This window comes from Lagenorhynchus albirostris, chromosome 6 (genome assembly GCF_949774975.1).
Source record: "Lagenorhynchus albirostris chromosome 6, mLagAlb1.1, whole genome shotgun sequence".
NCBI classification, from domain to species: Eukaryota; Metazoa; Chordata; class Mammalia; order Artiodactyla; family Delphinidae; genus Lagenorhynchus; species Lagenorhynchus albirostris.
In genome coordinates, this window is record NC_083100.1 from 7173220 (window position 1) to 7189995 (window position 16776).

The window sequence follows — 16776 nt, forward strand, 5'->3', positions numbered from 1 at the left end:
GCATGAATATAATACCAGGTGCCAGCTTTTACAGGTAAAATCAATTTTGCTTACTGAATGTACAAAAGAGAAAATAGAAAAACATGATATATCAACAGTATATCTCTACTACAAAAATTTAATCAGATAACATAGCTCCTCAGGTAAGGCTAATAAAAATAAACAGGTGGGCTTTCCTGGTGGCACAGTGGTTGAGAGTCCGCCTGCCGATGCAGGGGACGCGGGTTCGTGCCCCGGTCCAGGAAGATCCCACATGCCGCGGAGCGGCTGGGCCCGTGAGCCATGGCCGCTGAGCCTGCATGCCCGGAGCCTGTGCTCTGCAATGGGAGAGGCCACAGCAGTGAGAGGCCCGTGTACCACAAAAAAAAAAAACAACAAATAAACAAATAAACAGGTCATGAAAATGGTTACACAGTGTGTCAGATAACTCTTTGTAATCATAGTAACTCCAGGAAAATGCGTGTTTAAATTCATATTCTGAAGACTTCAGAAAGAAGTATGAAGTTTTAAGAAAATGCTAAGATTACTTGTATTGGGAGTCTTTGGCTGAGTGTAATAGAATATCCAGCGCCGCCCCCCCCCCCCAAAAATGACCTTAAAGAATGAAAGTATTCTATCTCAGTTGACTCCAGGAATGAGGTAGGAAATTCTGCATTTGGTTCATTAAGTCAAGCAACCACCTAGTTCCTTTCCCTCTACCATTCTCAGCATTTGGGCTTCATATCACAAGATGGCTGCCAGAGCTCCGTACATCACATCCTCAAGCAACCATGTATAAAAACCAAAAAAAAAAAAAAGAGCAGTTTGTCTTCAAGTGTCTCCTGGGGAGGGACATCTTTTTGAGAAGCCCTTCGTAAAGATGTAAGATGTCCCCTTAGTCTCCTTGGCCATGTCATGTCACATGCTCATGTCTAAACCCAGCAGTGGCAAGGGGAAGGGAACCATCATGGTAGGCTTTGATCAGTCAGCATTCATCCACTTCCCTGAGCACAGACTAGGTCAGCACCCAGACAAAAGCCCTCCCTGCCAGCTGGGAAGAAGGGCTGTGAGGGGATAGAGGAGAGGCAGCCACAGTGTCTGCCACAATGTGATTTCAGAAATATTACTTTCAACCCAACTACCCACAATGCTGATGTTTTTGTCTCATTTCAGCATATGTATCACATCATCATGTGAGATGTTGGAGATAGCGTTTACCCATGATTTACCCATCATGCTGACCCATGGTACACATGATGTGCCGTGTAGCATGCATAAGCCATATTTTTGAACTTTCAAAAAGATGCCAACTTGGTTAGATATTTTTGAGAAGCTTGGAAACTGCATTTTTAAAGGTGTTCAACTCAACGAATATGTGAGTACCTACTCTGTGGGAGACACTGTGCTAAGCTTTGAAAAGTGAATCCAAGTCAACTCGTGGAATCCTGGTTTCTTTAAACCTCCGTGAAAACAGTATCGGAATCACAGGAGATTAATTGGTTCGATGTTGGCAATAGTAATCATATCTTATGCTCATGACTGAACCGGTTTATGTAGTGACTTTAAACCTCTGTCTTTATAGATCTTCAATCTGGGTTGCATTTAGCATAGATTTAGATTTTCTTTTTCATTCCTTTGTCAGGTTAACTCCGTGTTGTAATCTGCTGGATTGTAACGTAACATCACAGGATCTTTTTTTTTTTTGAAGTAAATATTATGCTTAGCATAAAGCCTTTATGATCTAGCGTTATGGAACGAAGGAAGCCAATTAATTTAATCCACAGGGTGATTTATTGAGTTCCTGTTATTTGTGAATATAATTTATCCAGCCATTTTTCAGAATTTTGAAGATCGTCTGCTTTTTTCCTTCCTTTTTTGTACTGTTTAGATATATTTAACAATTAAAGAAGGAATAATAGCTAATGTTTGTACTGCATTGCATGAGAAAGTGCTTTACAAGTGGTACACTTATCCCTGTTAGAACTTACCCGGGAAAGTCATCTTTGTTTTATAGATAGGTATATTAAGGGGCCCAACAGCTTTCCCAGGCTCCAGACCCGTCCAGCTGCCCACTGGTTCTCTCCACCTGCATTCCCTTCAGGTGCACCTGGATCTCACCACCACCCCATTCCCCAGTCGGAGCCTCCTCCCATATTCCTCATCTCCTTGAACAGGGCCACCGGACACCCCTGCCAACTGGTCACCCAGATACCGTTCATGATCCAGCACCAGCCAATCACCAGGACCTGTCTTCTACCTTGTAACTGTCCCTGAATCATGCACATGGCCCCATCCCTCCACCACCACTGCAGTTCAGGCCTCCATCATCACTCCCTTAGAGAACTGGCATGGCCTCTTTCTTCCCATCCACGGGCCTCCTAAGATGAAGACCAGAGCTGTTTGCCTGAGGGGCTTCCCTTTTGCCCACAGGATAGACAGAACCCTTGGGGTGACCCTCCTCTCCTCCCAGCCTCATCGCCAGCAGGACCCTCCCTTCCTCTCCCCACCCAGCCCTGCTTCCCCTCTCCCTGGGCTGGGAGCCCCCTTGCCACTGAAGCTTTTCTGCTGCTCCTGTGTGGAGAGACCAACCCTCTGCCCTGCAGCCAGGACATCCAAAATGAATTTTTCCCTGTGGAGATGCTACGTTTTTGCTGATTCCTCTGTACCCCCAAATCTCCTTGGAGACTTAGACTGCATTTATTTCAGGTCAGGGAAGTAAGTCTGAAAGTGTGAAAGCAAAAAAGGAATGTTTCCCTTTTGAATCGTAAGGTTGATGAAATATTGGCTTTTTCTTTCAAAATGAGAATTTACAGCAATTCCCATTTCACCGATGAATATACTTGAGTTTTAATATTGAAGCATTTAGGCTTTGAGAAGCATCCTGTTGGGATACTGAAACATAACTGGGACATTTCCACCGACTCTGCACACATTGGTTATTAACACGTCAAATTCGGGATTCTTGTTGTTTGCTAAGTATGTGTGTGAAAAGCATATATTTTTGTGACTGGATTTTGAATCTGTTCAGGGATTTCTTCATTCTTTGTTGAAAAAAAAAAAAAAACTCATGCACGCTGATCCTTCCCAAGAAATGAAGACAGTGACAGTTTGTTCAGTGATAGAGCCTTTTCTGAGACCTGTGCGGTTCTGGCTTTCTTTGTATTTTCACAGGCAGAGCATCAGCCCTTGATAGGAGTCCAAAGCTTTGACTTAGTGATTCCAAAAGATCTTCCTCTGAAATCTTTTTCATGTCAATACAATTCCATTTGATTTCAGGGCTCCTGTATCAGGAATACCGAGATAAATCAACTCTCCAGGAAATTGAAACCAGGAGGCAACAGGATGCAGAAATCCAAGACAATGCTGATGGGTCTCCGGCCAGTGTGGAGACCCCGGAGGAGGATGAAGGGGAAGAGGAGGAGCCTGCAAGCCCACCGGAGAGGAAGGCTGTGCCCCAGATATGCCTGCTCAGTAACCCGCACTCGAGATTCAACCTCTGGCAGGATCTCCCGGAGATTCGGAGCAGTGGGGTGCTGGACATCCTCCAGCCGGAGGAGATCAGGCTGCAGGAGGTAATGGGCTGCCCTAGGGTGGGAGCGTCCGATCAGAACGTACAGGGGTTTTAACCAATGTGGGTGAGACTTCTTCTGCAGGGTGAGACTCCCTGGCTGGTTCACCAGAGGAATTACTTGCAGGGTACATCCATCCAGAACATGCAGGAAAATTCACAGGGAACAAAAAGTACCCAGTTACCTTCTAGGATAGCTCAACGCCAGTACTTAGTGTTCTCCACATTGCTGTTGCGTCAGATAGTAAGATTGCGTTCTCTAAACCTTTAGTTGTTATCGTGGGGGCATTGCCATGGTACGCGTGAACGCTGATGCAGTAGGTGATGCTGAACTCACTGTGACAGTGAACTAACTAGTCATCTGTGCTTTACTTTTCACGCACAGTCTTATCCCACATCTTCATTTTGTAGTCGCTTGAAGCTTGGCTGGGGCTCTGAAAGAAAGCCCTCGGCCCCCTCCTGAAACGGTGTGGGAATCTGGGACTTGTGTCTCTCCCACTTCATCCGATGGTCCAGGTAGACTGCCTGTCAGTTAGGCTGAGGCAAGATCACGGAGTCACCTAATAGTTTGTTGCTAGCGAGGAGAAATGAAACATGAATGGCAATAGAAATGAGTAGCTAAGAAGTCTAGCTAAGTGTTCATTTTAGTTGAACCAAGATTGTTTGGGTATAGAGGGGAAATCTGTGGTACAGAGAGACAAGTTGGTCAATAGCAAGGGGAGAGACTGGGGGCGAGAAATGGTGACCCTGCAGGTGTGTGTCATCGTGAAAGTTAAAAGGTGGATGCAGAGGGAAAAAGTGAAGAGATGTTTTTTTTTTAACTTGTTCAGTCCAATTCCATCCTCTCTATCCTCTCACGCTCCCTCTCGCCCTCAACCCCCACTCCCCTCCACTCACGTGTTCCTTCAAGCCACGCTTGAACTTGTTCCTATGCAGTCCTGACTCCAGATGTCCTGTCCTTCTTTAACTCTTGGTTCTCCTGCGCGAGATTCTATAGAAAGGCAAAACTGCAGATGGTGTGCACAGGTAATGACCAAGACTGAGACTAGTTCCCGACGAGGGTTACCTGACGCTGACTCGGTTGGTATGATACCTTTGCTCTTCTAGAAGGCTTGATAGCACTCGACTTTTGAAGGGCCACCGAGGTTCACTGTGTCCTGCCCCGCAGACTCAGGAGGGATGGGTTTAACCTCTGACGTCACATGTGACTTGCAAGTGGTGATTTGTAAAGGATGCCACCGTTTTTTTATGAAACTTCTGGTATCAGTAGTGTCTAGTCATCCTGATGGGGCTTATTCCAGCTTCTCACAAAGATACTGGTGAGGGGAGGTAAAGAACCACGCACCCCACCAGAAGTGAAGATGCGTGGTCGGGGGGATCTCCAAGAGGCAGGTGGAGCTGGACTGAGGAATGCCACTGAAAGCAGCCATGTGGCAGGTGCCGGAAGCCACAGAGAAATCCCCCCACAGGTGGCTGTCCACCAGCCACTGACAGAGCCATCACCCCTAACTTTTTGCTTTTTTTTTTATCATCCCTAACTCTTTTTCCTTCCAGTTTTATTAAGATATAACTGACACACAACACTGTATAAGTTTCAGGTGTACAGCGTAATGACTTGACTTCCATGCATCATGAAATGACCACAAGAAGTGTAGTGAACGTCCACCATCTTGTATAGACACAACATTAAAGAAATGGAGAATTTTTATTTCCTTATGATGAGAACTCAGGATTTACTGTCTTCCATATGTCACATACGTATACCAGCAATCTTAAATTATATTTATCGTGTTGTACATTACATCTTATAACTGGAAGTTTGTACCTTCTAACTGCCTTCATTTAATTCCCCCTCCCCCTCCCCCACCCCACTGCACCCCACAGCCTGATCTCCTCTTTTGAGTTTGCTTTTCGTTTTTAAAGTATAATTGACCTACAACACTATGTTAGTTCCTGTCATACAACGTAGTGATTTGGTATTTCTGTACATTTGAAAATGGTCACCTAAACGTTTTGATTAAGTCTAGTTGCAGTATGCCACCATACAAAGGTATTACATAGGTATTGACTGTACCCCCACACTGTACATTTCATACCTGTGACTCATTTATTTTGCAACTGGAAATTTCTACCTCTTAAGACCCCTCACCTATTTCTTTCCTTCCCTCCCCTCCTCCCCTCTAGCAACCACCTATTTGTTTTCTGTATCTATTTCTGTTCTGTTTGTTCGTTTTGTTTTTTAGATTCCACATATAAGTGAATCTTTTATACCTGAAAATATAATATTTGTCTTTCTCTGTCTGACTTTTTTCACTTAGCATAATACCCTTTAGGTCCATCCATGTTGTCTCAAATGGCAAGATTTTATTCTTTTTTATGAATGAGTAATATTCCATAGTATATATATATACACCATATCTTCTTTATCCATTCATCTATTGATGGGCACGTAAGTTGTTTCCATATCTTGGCTATTGTAAATAATGCTGCAGTGAACATAGAGGTGCAAATATCTTTTTTTTTTTTTTTGTGGTACGCGGGCCTCTCACTGTTGTGGCCTCTCCCATTGCGGAGCACAGGCTCCGGACGCGCAGGCTCAGCGGCCATGGCTCACGGGCCCAGCCGCTCCATGGCATGTGGGATCTTCCCAGACCAGGGCACGAGCCCGTGTCCCCTGCATCGGCAGGCGGACTCTCAACCACTGCCCCACCAGGGAAGCCCGCAAATATCTTTTGACTTAGTGTTTTCGTTCTCTTCAGATAAATACCCAGGAGTGGAATTTCTGGATCATATGATACTTCTATTATTAATTTTTGAGGAATCTCTATACTGTTTTCCATATTGGCTGCACCAACTTACAATCCCACCAAGAGTGCATGAGGGTTCCCTTTTCTCCACGCCCTCCCCAGCACTTATTATTTGTTGTCTTTTTGATAGTAACCATTCTGACAGGTGAGAGGTGATATCTCATTGTGGCTTTGGTTTGCATTTCCCTGATGATTAGTGATGTTGAGCATCTTTTCATGTGTTGTTGGTCAGCTGTATGTCTTCTTTGGGCAAATGTCTATTCAGATCCTCTGCCCATTTTTTTATTTTATTTTATTTTATTTTTTAACATCTTTATTGGGGTATAATTGCTTTACAATGGTGTGTTAGTTTCTGCTTTATAACAAAGTGAATCAGTCATACATAAACATATGTTCCCATATGTCTTCCCTCTTGCGTCTCCCTCCCTCCCACCCTCCCTATCCCACCCCTCCAGGCTGTCACAAAGCACCGAGCCAATATCCCTGTGCCATGCGGCTGCTTCCCACTAGCTATCTACCTTACTACGTTTGTTAGTGTGTATATGCCCATGACTCTCTCTCGCCCTGTCACAGCTCACCCTTCCCCCTCCCCATAACCTCAAGTCCGTTCTCTAGGAGGTCTGCATCTTTATTCCTGCTTTCTGCCCATTTTTTAATTGAGTTCGTTTTTTGATATTGACTTGTATGAGTTCTTTGTATATTTTAGATATTAACCCCTTACCAGATACATCATTTGCACATATCTTCTCCCTTTCGGTAGGTGGCCTTTTCATGTTGTTGATAGCTTCCTTCTTTGTGCAAAAGCTTTTTAGTTTGATATAGTCCCATTTGTTTACTTTTGCTTTTGTTTCCCTCGTACTATCCCTAACTTTGACTTTCATATAAAAGGGATTATACAATGCTATTTCGCACTTGGCTTTTTTCACACAATATTTCCACCATGGGGCCTTTTTTTATAGTTCTCAAAATAAGGAAAAGTGTCTAGTTTCTGGAGGAATACTTGTTTATTTTTTTACTTTGATAATTAGAGAAATAAATAATTTGGAAAGCTTAGAGATAAACCCCAGTAGAACTTAAAACATGGTATAAACCTTCTCCAACAGCAAGCCAAAAGCAGAGAAAGCACGGATCTTGTAATACAAGGAAAGCAAACAGTAAAAAGCACAAAAAACAAATAGCATAAAATAAGGTGGCAGGGACTTCCGTGGTGGTCCAGTGGCTAAGACTCCAAGCTCTCAAGCCGGGGGCCCGGGTTTGATCCCTGGTCAGGGAACTAGATCCCAAATGCCACAACCAAGAGCCGGTGCAGCTAAATAAATAAATGAAATAAATAAATATTAAAAATAAAATAAGGTGGCAGAGTTCATAGCAAATGTATCTGTTATAACCACAAATGTAAATTGCTTAAATCCTCCACTGAAAGGCAGAAATTATCCAACTGATTAGAAAACTAAACCCATGATATTATCATACAGATTACAATTCAGGGCAAGAAAAGTTACCAAAGGGAACAATGAGTCATTTTGTATTGTTAAAGTTTATCACTTTATTTTTTAAAGTTTTAAAATTAAATAAGCTACTCATTAATACATTTTCATTATTTAAAAAAATGCAAACAACACACACGTTTGCAGGCCTTTTCTTGGCTCCTGGGTTCTCACTGGAGGACCAGCTGTGTTCACTTTCTCTCTCCTGGTAAATTAGTCATAAAGCCCGGTGTGATTTTGGACTTTAGATGCTTGTGAAAACTCTTAAGTGCAAAATCCTTGTAGATCTTTATGATGTTTTCCCCCATATTTTACACTTGTTTATTCAAGAGCAGTTTGATTTTGCTTTTGGTTTTTAGCAACTTGCCTTTAACTGACCTCTTAGAGCTTTCAGCTTACTTTTCATAAAAACAACTCTCTTTGCACTGAAAGTTCTTTAGTTTTTATCAAGTATGGACGTAATTGCAGAGCAAGTACGACTGGCTCGCGTAAGTTTAAGGACAAACACGGGGCTCACCGGTGGGGAGAGAAGTGTGCAGGTGGTAGGTGGCGGGCAGCCTGTGCCCGGCTCTCAGCAGGTCTTTGCAGGGCTTTGCGGGGAAGCAGTGCACGTGACCCCAGGCACATGGGTCACGTGGAGCTGGGTTAGGAGAGCTTCTGTGTGCCTGCATCTTCACGCCCGTGGGAGACCACAGCCGTAGGATAGATGCCCGGAAGTGGAATTGTCAGTGAAAAGTGAAGCGCGTTTTCGATGGTGGTGGATACCACCAGATCACCATTCAAAAAGGCAGTTCAAATTTCACACTACGGCAGTGCGAGAGAGGCCATTTTCACACACCCTCCTAACCCCGTTGGCAAACTTCTTGATTTTTGCTCTAATCTGTTGGATGAAAAATCATATCTTGTTTTAACCTGCCTGTCCTTGATGACATAAATTGAGCATCTTTTCCTATGCTTATTGGCTGTTTCCATTTCTTTTTCTATGAATTGCCTGCTCTTATCCTTTGCCCATTTTTCTATGAGGTTATTTATGTTTGTCTTCTTGCTTGATAGCATCTTCTTACGTATTACGGATATGATTTGTTTATATGTTTCAAATGTTTTCTCCCACAGTAAAAACATAGGGAGGTGATGTAGCCCAGAATTTATGCACACAGGCACAGGAGCCCAACCCCCTGGGTTTGAATCCCAGTTCTGCTACTTCTTAGCTGAGTGACTTTGGGCAAGTCACTTGACTTCTCTGTGCCTCTGCTTCCTTATGTGTAAAATTGAGCTCATACACAGGGTTGTGAAGATCAAATGAGTTAGTACAGATAAAGAGCTGGCAACAGGCTGACAGTCTTCAACAGAAAGTTGTATCTTTTTCCACCTAAAAATCTTTTCTCATTTTTATAGAAAATCTGTCAGTCTCTTTACTTATTTAAACCTGATCTTCTGGATGTTGTGTTGTACGATTAGGAAGGCCGTTCCCAAGAGGTGCACTTTGCAATGAAAAGATAACTATGATGAAGTATCTTGATACAGAAGCCAAGCAGAACAGTCTGTCAGAGACGTGAGCAGAAGCTGTGGCACACGCTGTACTGTTTCTGTAGGATGGGACATAACAGGGATATAAGGAATCTGAAAACAATGATGTGGTTGACTTAAAATCTTTTCACTGATCTTTGTACTCTCTAAAGCTGCACTGCCCACTTTGGTAGCCCCCTGCCACACGTGGCTCTCGAGCGCTTGACACGTGGCTAGTCCTAATTGAGGTGCACTGTGTGTGTAAAATACACACCAAATTTTGCAGATTTAGTACAAGGAAAAAGAAAGTAAACTATCTTATTAATAATTTTTATATTATACGTTGACATAATATTCTGGATATATTGGATTAACTAAGATATATTAAAATTTCCCCATTTCTTTTTACCTTTCTTTAATGTGGTCACTAGAAAATTTAAAACTGTATGTGAGGGCTTCCCTGGTGGCGCAGTGGTTGAGGGTCCGCCTGCCGATGCAGGGGACACGGGTTCGTGCCCTGGTCCGGGAAGATCCCACATGCCGCAGAGCAGCTGAGCCCGTGAGCCATGGCCGCTGAGCCTGCGCGTCCGGAGCCTGTGCTCCGCAACGGGAGAGGCCACAGCAGTGAGAGGCCCGCGTACCGCAAAAAAAAAAAAAAAGGTAACAGGAAAACCTCCAAGCACTTGGAAATCAAGCAGCACATTTCTGTGGAATCCCTGAGTCAAAGAGAAAGTCTCCAGGGAAGTTGGAAATAAACTGCCCCTCTTCATGGATGATATGACTGTGCACATAGACAATCTCAAGGAATCTACAAAAATTCTTAGAACTACTACTACTAATAATAATACACACTGGCTAAAAATAACTTAAAACAATACCAAGTGCTGGTGTGGATGTGGAGTAACTGGAGCTCCCATGCGTTGCGGGTGGGATTACGAAACGGCACAGCTGCTCTGGAGAACTGCTGGCAGTTTCTCATAAAGTGAAACGTACACTTACCTGCAGCCCAGCAAGCCCAGTCCTGGGTACTTACCTAGAGCAGTGTTTCCACAGCACCACTGCTGACATTTGGGCTGGATCATCCTTTGTTGGGGGATGCTCTCCTGTGCATTATAGGTTTAGCAGCATCCTTGGCCTCTGCTACCAGATGCCTGTAGCATCCCTACTCCCAGTCGTGACAACCAAAAATGTCTCTAGACCTCGCTGAATATCACCCAGGTAGCAAAAATAGTTCGTGGTTGAGAACCACTGCCCCAAGGAAACAAAAACCTATGTTCCCACAGAAGCCTGTACATGAATGTTTATAGTAGGTCTGTTCATAATTGCCCAAAACTGGTAACAACCCAAATGTCCTTTAACAGATAGATAAACAAACTCTGGAACATTTGTACAATGGCGCACTACTCAGTAAGAAAAAGAAATGAACTATTGATGCACACAGCTCAGATGAATCTCAGAGGCATTTTGCTGAGTGAAAGAGGTCAGAAAGGTTACACAGTACGTGATTCCATTTATATGACATTCTGAACATGACAAAGCTATAGGGACAGAGAACAGAATATATGACATTCTGAACATGACAAAGCTATAGGGACAGAGAACAGATCAGTGGTTGCCAGGGGTGAGGGGTAGGGGTAGGCTGTGACGAGAGTGGGAAAGCACAAGGGGTGTTTTGGAGTGATGGAACTGTTGTGTGTCTTGGTTATAGCGCTGGTTGCAAGAATCTATACATGGGTCAAAATTCATAGAACTGTACAGCCCCCAAAAGTCAATTTTACTGTACATTCATTTAAAAACTAAAGCATTGTAAAAAGAGTTAGATGTCTTCATTTTGTTAAGTACTCTCCTGGCCTCTCCCCCAAAATAAAACATAGATCTGCCTCACTCTGAATTAAGGCAAAAATTTACACAAAACATAAGTAAATCAAATCTGGAGATACACTAAAAGAATAACATTGAGCACAGAAATTACTGCAAAGATGGTATAATGTTTGAAACCAAAATTTATCATATTAATAGGCCAGAGGAGAAAAATACCCTGATCTTCAAAGAGGTTCAAAAGGGGAGTAGAACATCAATTTCTAAACAAAACTCAGAAGGATACTCTCTGAAATTTACAAAGAGTATCTCAGATCTATAACCAGCATCCTACTTAATCAAGAATCTTTGGTGACAGTAAAGGTGAGAGGATAGTGCTTGGTGACTCTGCGGTTGCTCTGGAAGTCGTGGCCAGGGCAGAACAATGAGGAAAGGAACAAGAGACAAACCCATAAAGAAGGAAGGTCAAAACCACCCTTATCTGCCAGTGACAGCTGCCTACTTAAAAATCCTGAGGGGAGTAAAAAATACTGGATCTCATAAGGCAGAGCAGGGAGGTGGTGGATTATAAAATAAACCTGCAAAAATTAGTTGTTTTTGTATACATCAGCAAAACCCAGGTTTCCATCAGTTAGAAAGCTCTATGGATAAGAAAAAGGTAAGCACCCTAAAGAAAAATGGGCAAAACAATCTCATAGAAAAAGTGGCTGGTGATTAAATGAAAAAAGGACAGAAATCAAACTCACTGGTAATGAAAGAGGTACAAATTAAAGCAACATTGAGGCACTGGCATTTCAAAATGGCAGACTCTTAAATATAAATATATTTAAAACCTAGCGTTGGGGGGATTTTTAAATGACTTCTCTTGAACACAGCTGATGGAAAGAGCATAGCAATGCTAGTATTAACCCCCTTACAAGAATATGTTTATTTACCGACTAGTGTTTCTGTTTCTAGAAATTTAGCTTGAAAAATAATCAGACGTGTACAGGAATACTTAGTAGGCTGTCCATTCAAGCAAAAAGTAGGGGAAGAATGGAGGAAGAGCCCTAAATGCCCAATGATAGGGAATTATTTATTTAGTAAGACAGTGTACAACTATACAAAGACACAAACGTTAAAAAGCGTGTTTTCAAAGAATGAAATGAAATGTTTTTCATTTCAAAGAATGAAAGAATAACATATTGTTTTTAAAATGCAGGATAGAACATTACACGTATAGAACAGTGGGCATAGAAACTAAAGATATTTAATAAATTATATTTTTGTCGTTTCCAGTGGATGAGATCAAGATACGTAAGTAAGTTAGGATGACCTAAGAATAACCGCGATCACAGGCAGTAGTGAACAGCACAGGGCACACGGGCTTCAATGCATCTCTCTCTGAGTCTTTATAGACTGACTTTTCACATTTATTTTAAAGAGCTTAATGTGAGTTTCTGTTTTCTATTTTGTTCATATCTGGCAATGAACACAACACTGAGAACTTCAGACTTTATGTTCCAAATCAGTGACTTCTGCATCAGATCATCTTTTCATTTATCAGAGCAAGTCGGGCAGCTTGTACTGGCAGCTCAATCTGTTGTTGGAACACCTCTTTCTTTAGCTACAAAAGCAGCAGGTCCTAACGAACTACCTTTCACACAAGGAAAAGACCCCCAAATGATGGCCTTTTGGTGGGCCTGAGTCTTAATCAGTCACTGAAGAATCAAGATTTAAGAATAAAATTGTGGGGCTTCCCTGGTGGCGCAGTGGTTGAGAGTCCGCCTGCCAGTGCAGGGGACACGGGTTCGTGACCCGGTTCGGGAAGCTCCCACATGCCGTGGAGCAGCTGGGCCCGTGAACCATGGCCGCTGAGCCTGTGCTCCGCAACAGGAGAGGCCACAACAGAGAGGCTCGCGTACCGCAAAAAAAAAAAAGAATAAAATTGTATGTTTTCCACCTCCTTTTTAAAGTAAAAATTAGACAGCTGAAATTGGAAAGCGTTGTCTTAGATGTTGTGTAGGATTTTCTTGGTTTACTTTTTGTTTTTTAACTTTTTCTGAAGCGCTTGGTTCCCTCCTATTTGGAATGGTTTCTCAATTACTGTTTCAGGACACAATGGTTTGAGAAAATAAGTAGACAGATATTCAAATTACAAAGTTAGGAAGGGGGCAGCTGGGGAAGGGTCAGGCGTTCAAATGGGGGAGGTGGGGACAGTCACTGCGACAAACCGACAAACCATGAGGCAGCGCTTGACTCTCGCCACAGCTGACACCGTGAGAAACGAAGGGGAAGCTGGAGGTGCTGACCCAGCACCGTCCCTGGAGCAGTCGCTCCTGCCGCTGGCCTGGGTGGTGTCCCCAGATCAGATAAAGACGGACTCCACATGGTCCCCGATCTTGGGGGGCTGGCTGTGCACAGTTCGAAAAATGAGCCGGGAATGATATTTTGAGCATCTCCATGGAAACAGGGCTACATGTAACTCCTGAGGGGCGGTCCACCCAGGCTGGCACTTGAGGTGGCACCGCCCCTACATGCCCGAACTAGACTTCCAGCCTCGTCCCCCTGGGAACGAGGAGGGAGTGACTTCCCAGGGAGCTAGCAAGTTTGGATATAACTCACAGTCTGAGTGTGCTCAGCCTCTGAAATCAGAGTTGTATTTTTGTTGTTTTTCAACTTGTTTTCACAACTTAGAACTGAAATATACTTATATTTTTTTTCCAAAAGAAAGCAGTCCATTTTAGAAGGAAATTACTTACGGTTTTTAACATGATATACTTCTATCAGAAAATTGAATCGTGATTATTTTATTTACCAACCTTCATTGAATCATATATTTCTCTCTGTAGGATAAACCCTAACAATTCAGCAAATTAATGCCAAATTCAGAGGGGGCAGGGATCTTTGCCCCATGCTTTAAGGTGGACAGGAACCGTCACCCAAAATATCAGATAGCCCCTCTTCTATTTGATTTAGAAAGCAAGCACCTATACCTACTTTAGCAAAGTGACAGTGTTACCATTTATCATTTTTAAAGTAAATCTTTTGGATAAATAATTTATGCACCTGATATAAACTTGAAACAGAGCAAACAGAATTACAGCGAAAATAGTTCCCCCCACCAACCCCTGGCCCTGAGGGCCAGTGTGTGTGTGCTTGTGCGTGCGTGTTTGTGTGTTACACAAGTGGTAAACTCTATGTACACTGCCGTGTGCCTTGCTTTTTTTCTTTTACTTAGCAAAATGTTTTGACAGTATTTCCAGATCAGCCCAAACAGAGTTCCCCGTTCTTGTTTTTCTTTTCTTTTCCTACTTTTTTTTTTTTCTAGCTTTATGGACCTCCATCGTTTATGATGTTCCATAATTTATTTAACCAGTCTCCTGTTGATGGACTGCAACTAGAAATGTTGTGTATCAAGGATGTTCATTGCAGCATTATTTATAGTAATAAAAGACAGATCTGTGCAATGGAATACTATGGGAATTGCTAAGTGGAACTGTCGGGTTAAAGATTACATACTTTTTAAATTTTGAGAAGATATTGCCAAGTTGTCTTCACACTTCAGCCGTATGAGAGGGTGCTGGTTCCCTATCACCAATGTGGTACAGCATCCAGCGAGTTTATCTGGACCCGTGTGCAAGATCATAAATGATACTGTGTTGTGGTTTTGCTCTGCATTTCTCTTGTTGTGAATGAGGCTGGGCATCTTTTCAAGCATGTGTCTTTTAAACTTTATGTCTACTTTAGTGCGTACTTCTTTGTAAGTTATCTCATTAACCAGGTCATCTTGAGAAAACGTAACAATTGGCTTGTGGTGTGTGTGAGCTTGGCCAAGGCTTGGGTTTGGGCAGCTGGTGGTGTGGAGGCACATTGGGCCCCCGGGGCCTGCATGCCAACTCGCATTTAATGTGTGACCCCTAGTTTCACAGCAGCCCCGGGACTAGTTGTCGTCACCCTGGGTGACGCTGAGGCCCCGTGGTCCCCGTGGAGGCCCCTGGTCTTGTCACTTCTTGCATCTCCCGCACTGACTAGAGACCACGTTGCAGCAGAGCCTGGGCTCTGGAATCTGACTCCATTGTAATTATTCGAGGACGAGAGAGAGGCTCTAGGGGCTGCTTCTTAACTAAAAGCCTTTTCAGAGTCACTTCTGTCCACTCTAATGCCTCTGGGGTATGAATTACGCTTCTAGCCGCAGAAGTGAGGAAAGCTTTGTTAATGGACAGTAGGATCACGTGGGAAGCAAGGTCTGGCAGAGCGAGGATGCAGGTCCACCCAGGGTGGCTGCCGCTGGCAGCCCAAGGGCTCAAGGCCCAAAGCAGAGAGCAGACGCAGCCTCTGACGGAGGACACCGCTCCCCGGCTCCAGCTGACACCCCCAGAGGAGCGGGAGGCAGCTCGCCTCAGTGGCTGGGGCAGCCTCAGGCCCTCGGGGGCCGCGGGTTTGCCTTTGGGGTCTGTGGTCTACACAGGGGCTGAGCATCTCGAGCGCAGGGCTCAGCCTACAGCCAACCAAAGTGGTCCTAACTCCCACCAGCACAAGGGCACAGAGCCTGGACTGTGACGTGCCATGGCCTCTAAGGCAGCCTGAGCCCGAGGAGGGACCCCCCGCCAAACCCCTTGGCATTCTGACCCAGCTTTCTGTCCATCTCCTCCCACCCTCCAGGCACTAACAGCGAAGTCCGGCAGCGGGCAGGTGCCCTAACGCTTAGCACTCAAGGTGATAAGTGCAAAAGAAAGGTACCCGGGGAGGCTTTGGGGCTGGGGGCCCCCAGCCCTGGCACCAGGGGTCCTCAGACTCTGCCATGCCTCAGAACGACCTGGGGATCTTGTTAAAGGACGAGTTATGCTGGGCGCTGGGGAGGTTCCTGGGAATCTGCATTTTCGCAGACACCTGTGGTCGCAGGACCAGGCTGAGAAATACTGGGGTTTTTTATTTTTTTCCTTTTTGCCTGGCTAAGTCTTATTGGCTCTTTGACTCTGACAGCCCCTTCCGGAAGCCTTCTCTGGCTGCCTGCCTCCCCATCTCCCCCTGCCATGGCAAAGCCCCCTCCCACTCCACCGTGGGCATCACTGCAGAGCTGTCATTGGCTGTGCCCAAGCCGCCTCCTCCCTGGTGTGTCTGTGTCCGTCTGTGTCCCCAGCATCAAGCTGAGCCACTACCTGGAGGTGGCTCTGGGCACATGTCTGTGGAATGAGTGAGATGGGGAGGGCAGGACAGCATCGCGGACCCCAGCCCCCCAGCAGCTGCGGTCTCCTGAGCCGGCGACCTCCCAGGGGCAGGGAGCAGCTCTTGGTCATCTCGGGAATCCCCAGTGCCCGCAGCCCCCAGCCCCCAGCTCTTGGGAGGTGCTCAGTAAACATTTGGAGTTTCCTGGGTGCTGCACCCAGGCCAGGCCTTTCAGGAAGCCACCTGGTAAAGGAGATGGGGCATCGGACATTCAGGCCAGCAGGAGCCAGGAAAGGAGGACGAACGACGGGCACAGCCAACAGTGTCCTTGTAAAGAGACACAGACGGCCCCGAGGAGGACGGGTCTGGGAGCCGAGCCTTTGGGTGGAAGTTGTGAGTCGTGGGCACGACTCATCGACCCGACGCCAGGCCTGGTTCGCATTTGAGCACTGGGTTAGGTTTT

General features: G+C 44.7%; 1 protein-coding gene across 4 annotated transcripts in view; it reads left to right on the top strand.

The window, feature by feature from the left end:
* NGEF (neuronal guanine nucleotide exchange factor) overlaps positions 1-16776 on the top strand; it is a 40834-nt gene that overhangs the window by 3421 nt on the left and 20637 nt on the right. For all 4 annotated transcript variants that reach the window (XM_060151826.1, XM_060151827.1, XM_060151828.1 and 1 more), the window contains exon 3: positions 3256-3551. In XM_060151826.1, coding sequence (XP_060007809.1) covers positions 3256-3551 — 296 coding nt within the window. The remainder of the gene's footprint in view (positions 1-3255; positions 3552-16776) is intronic.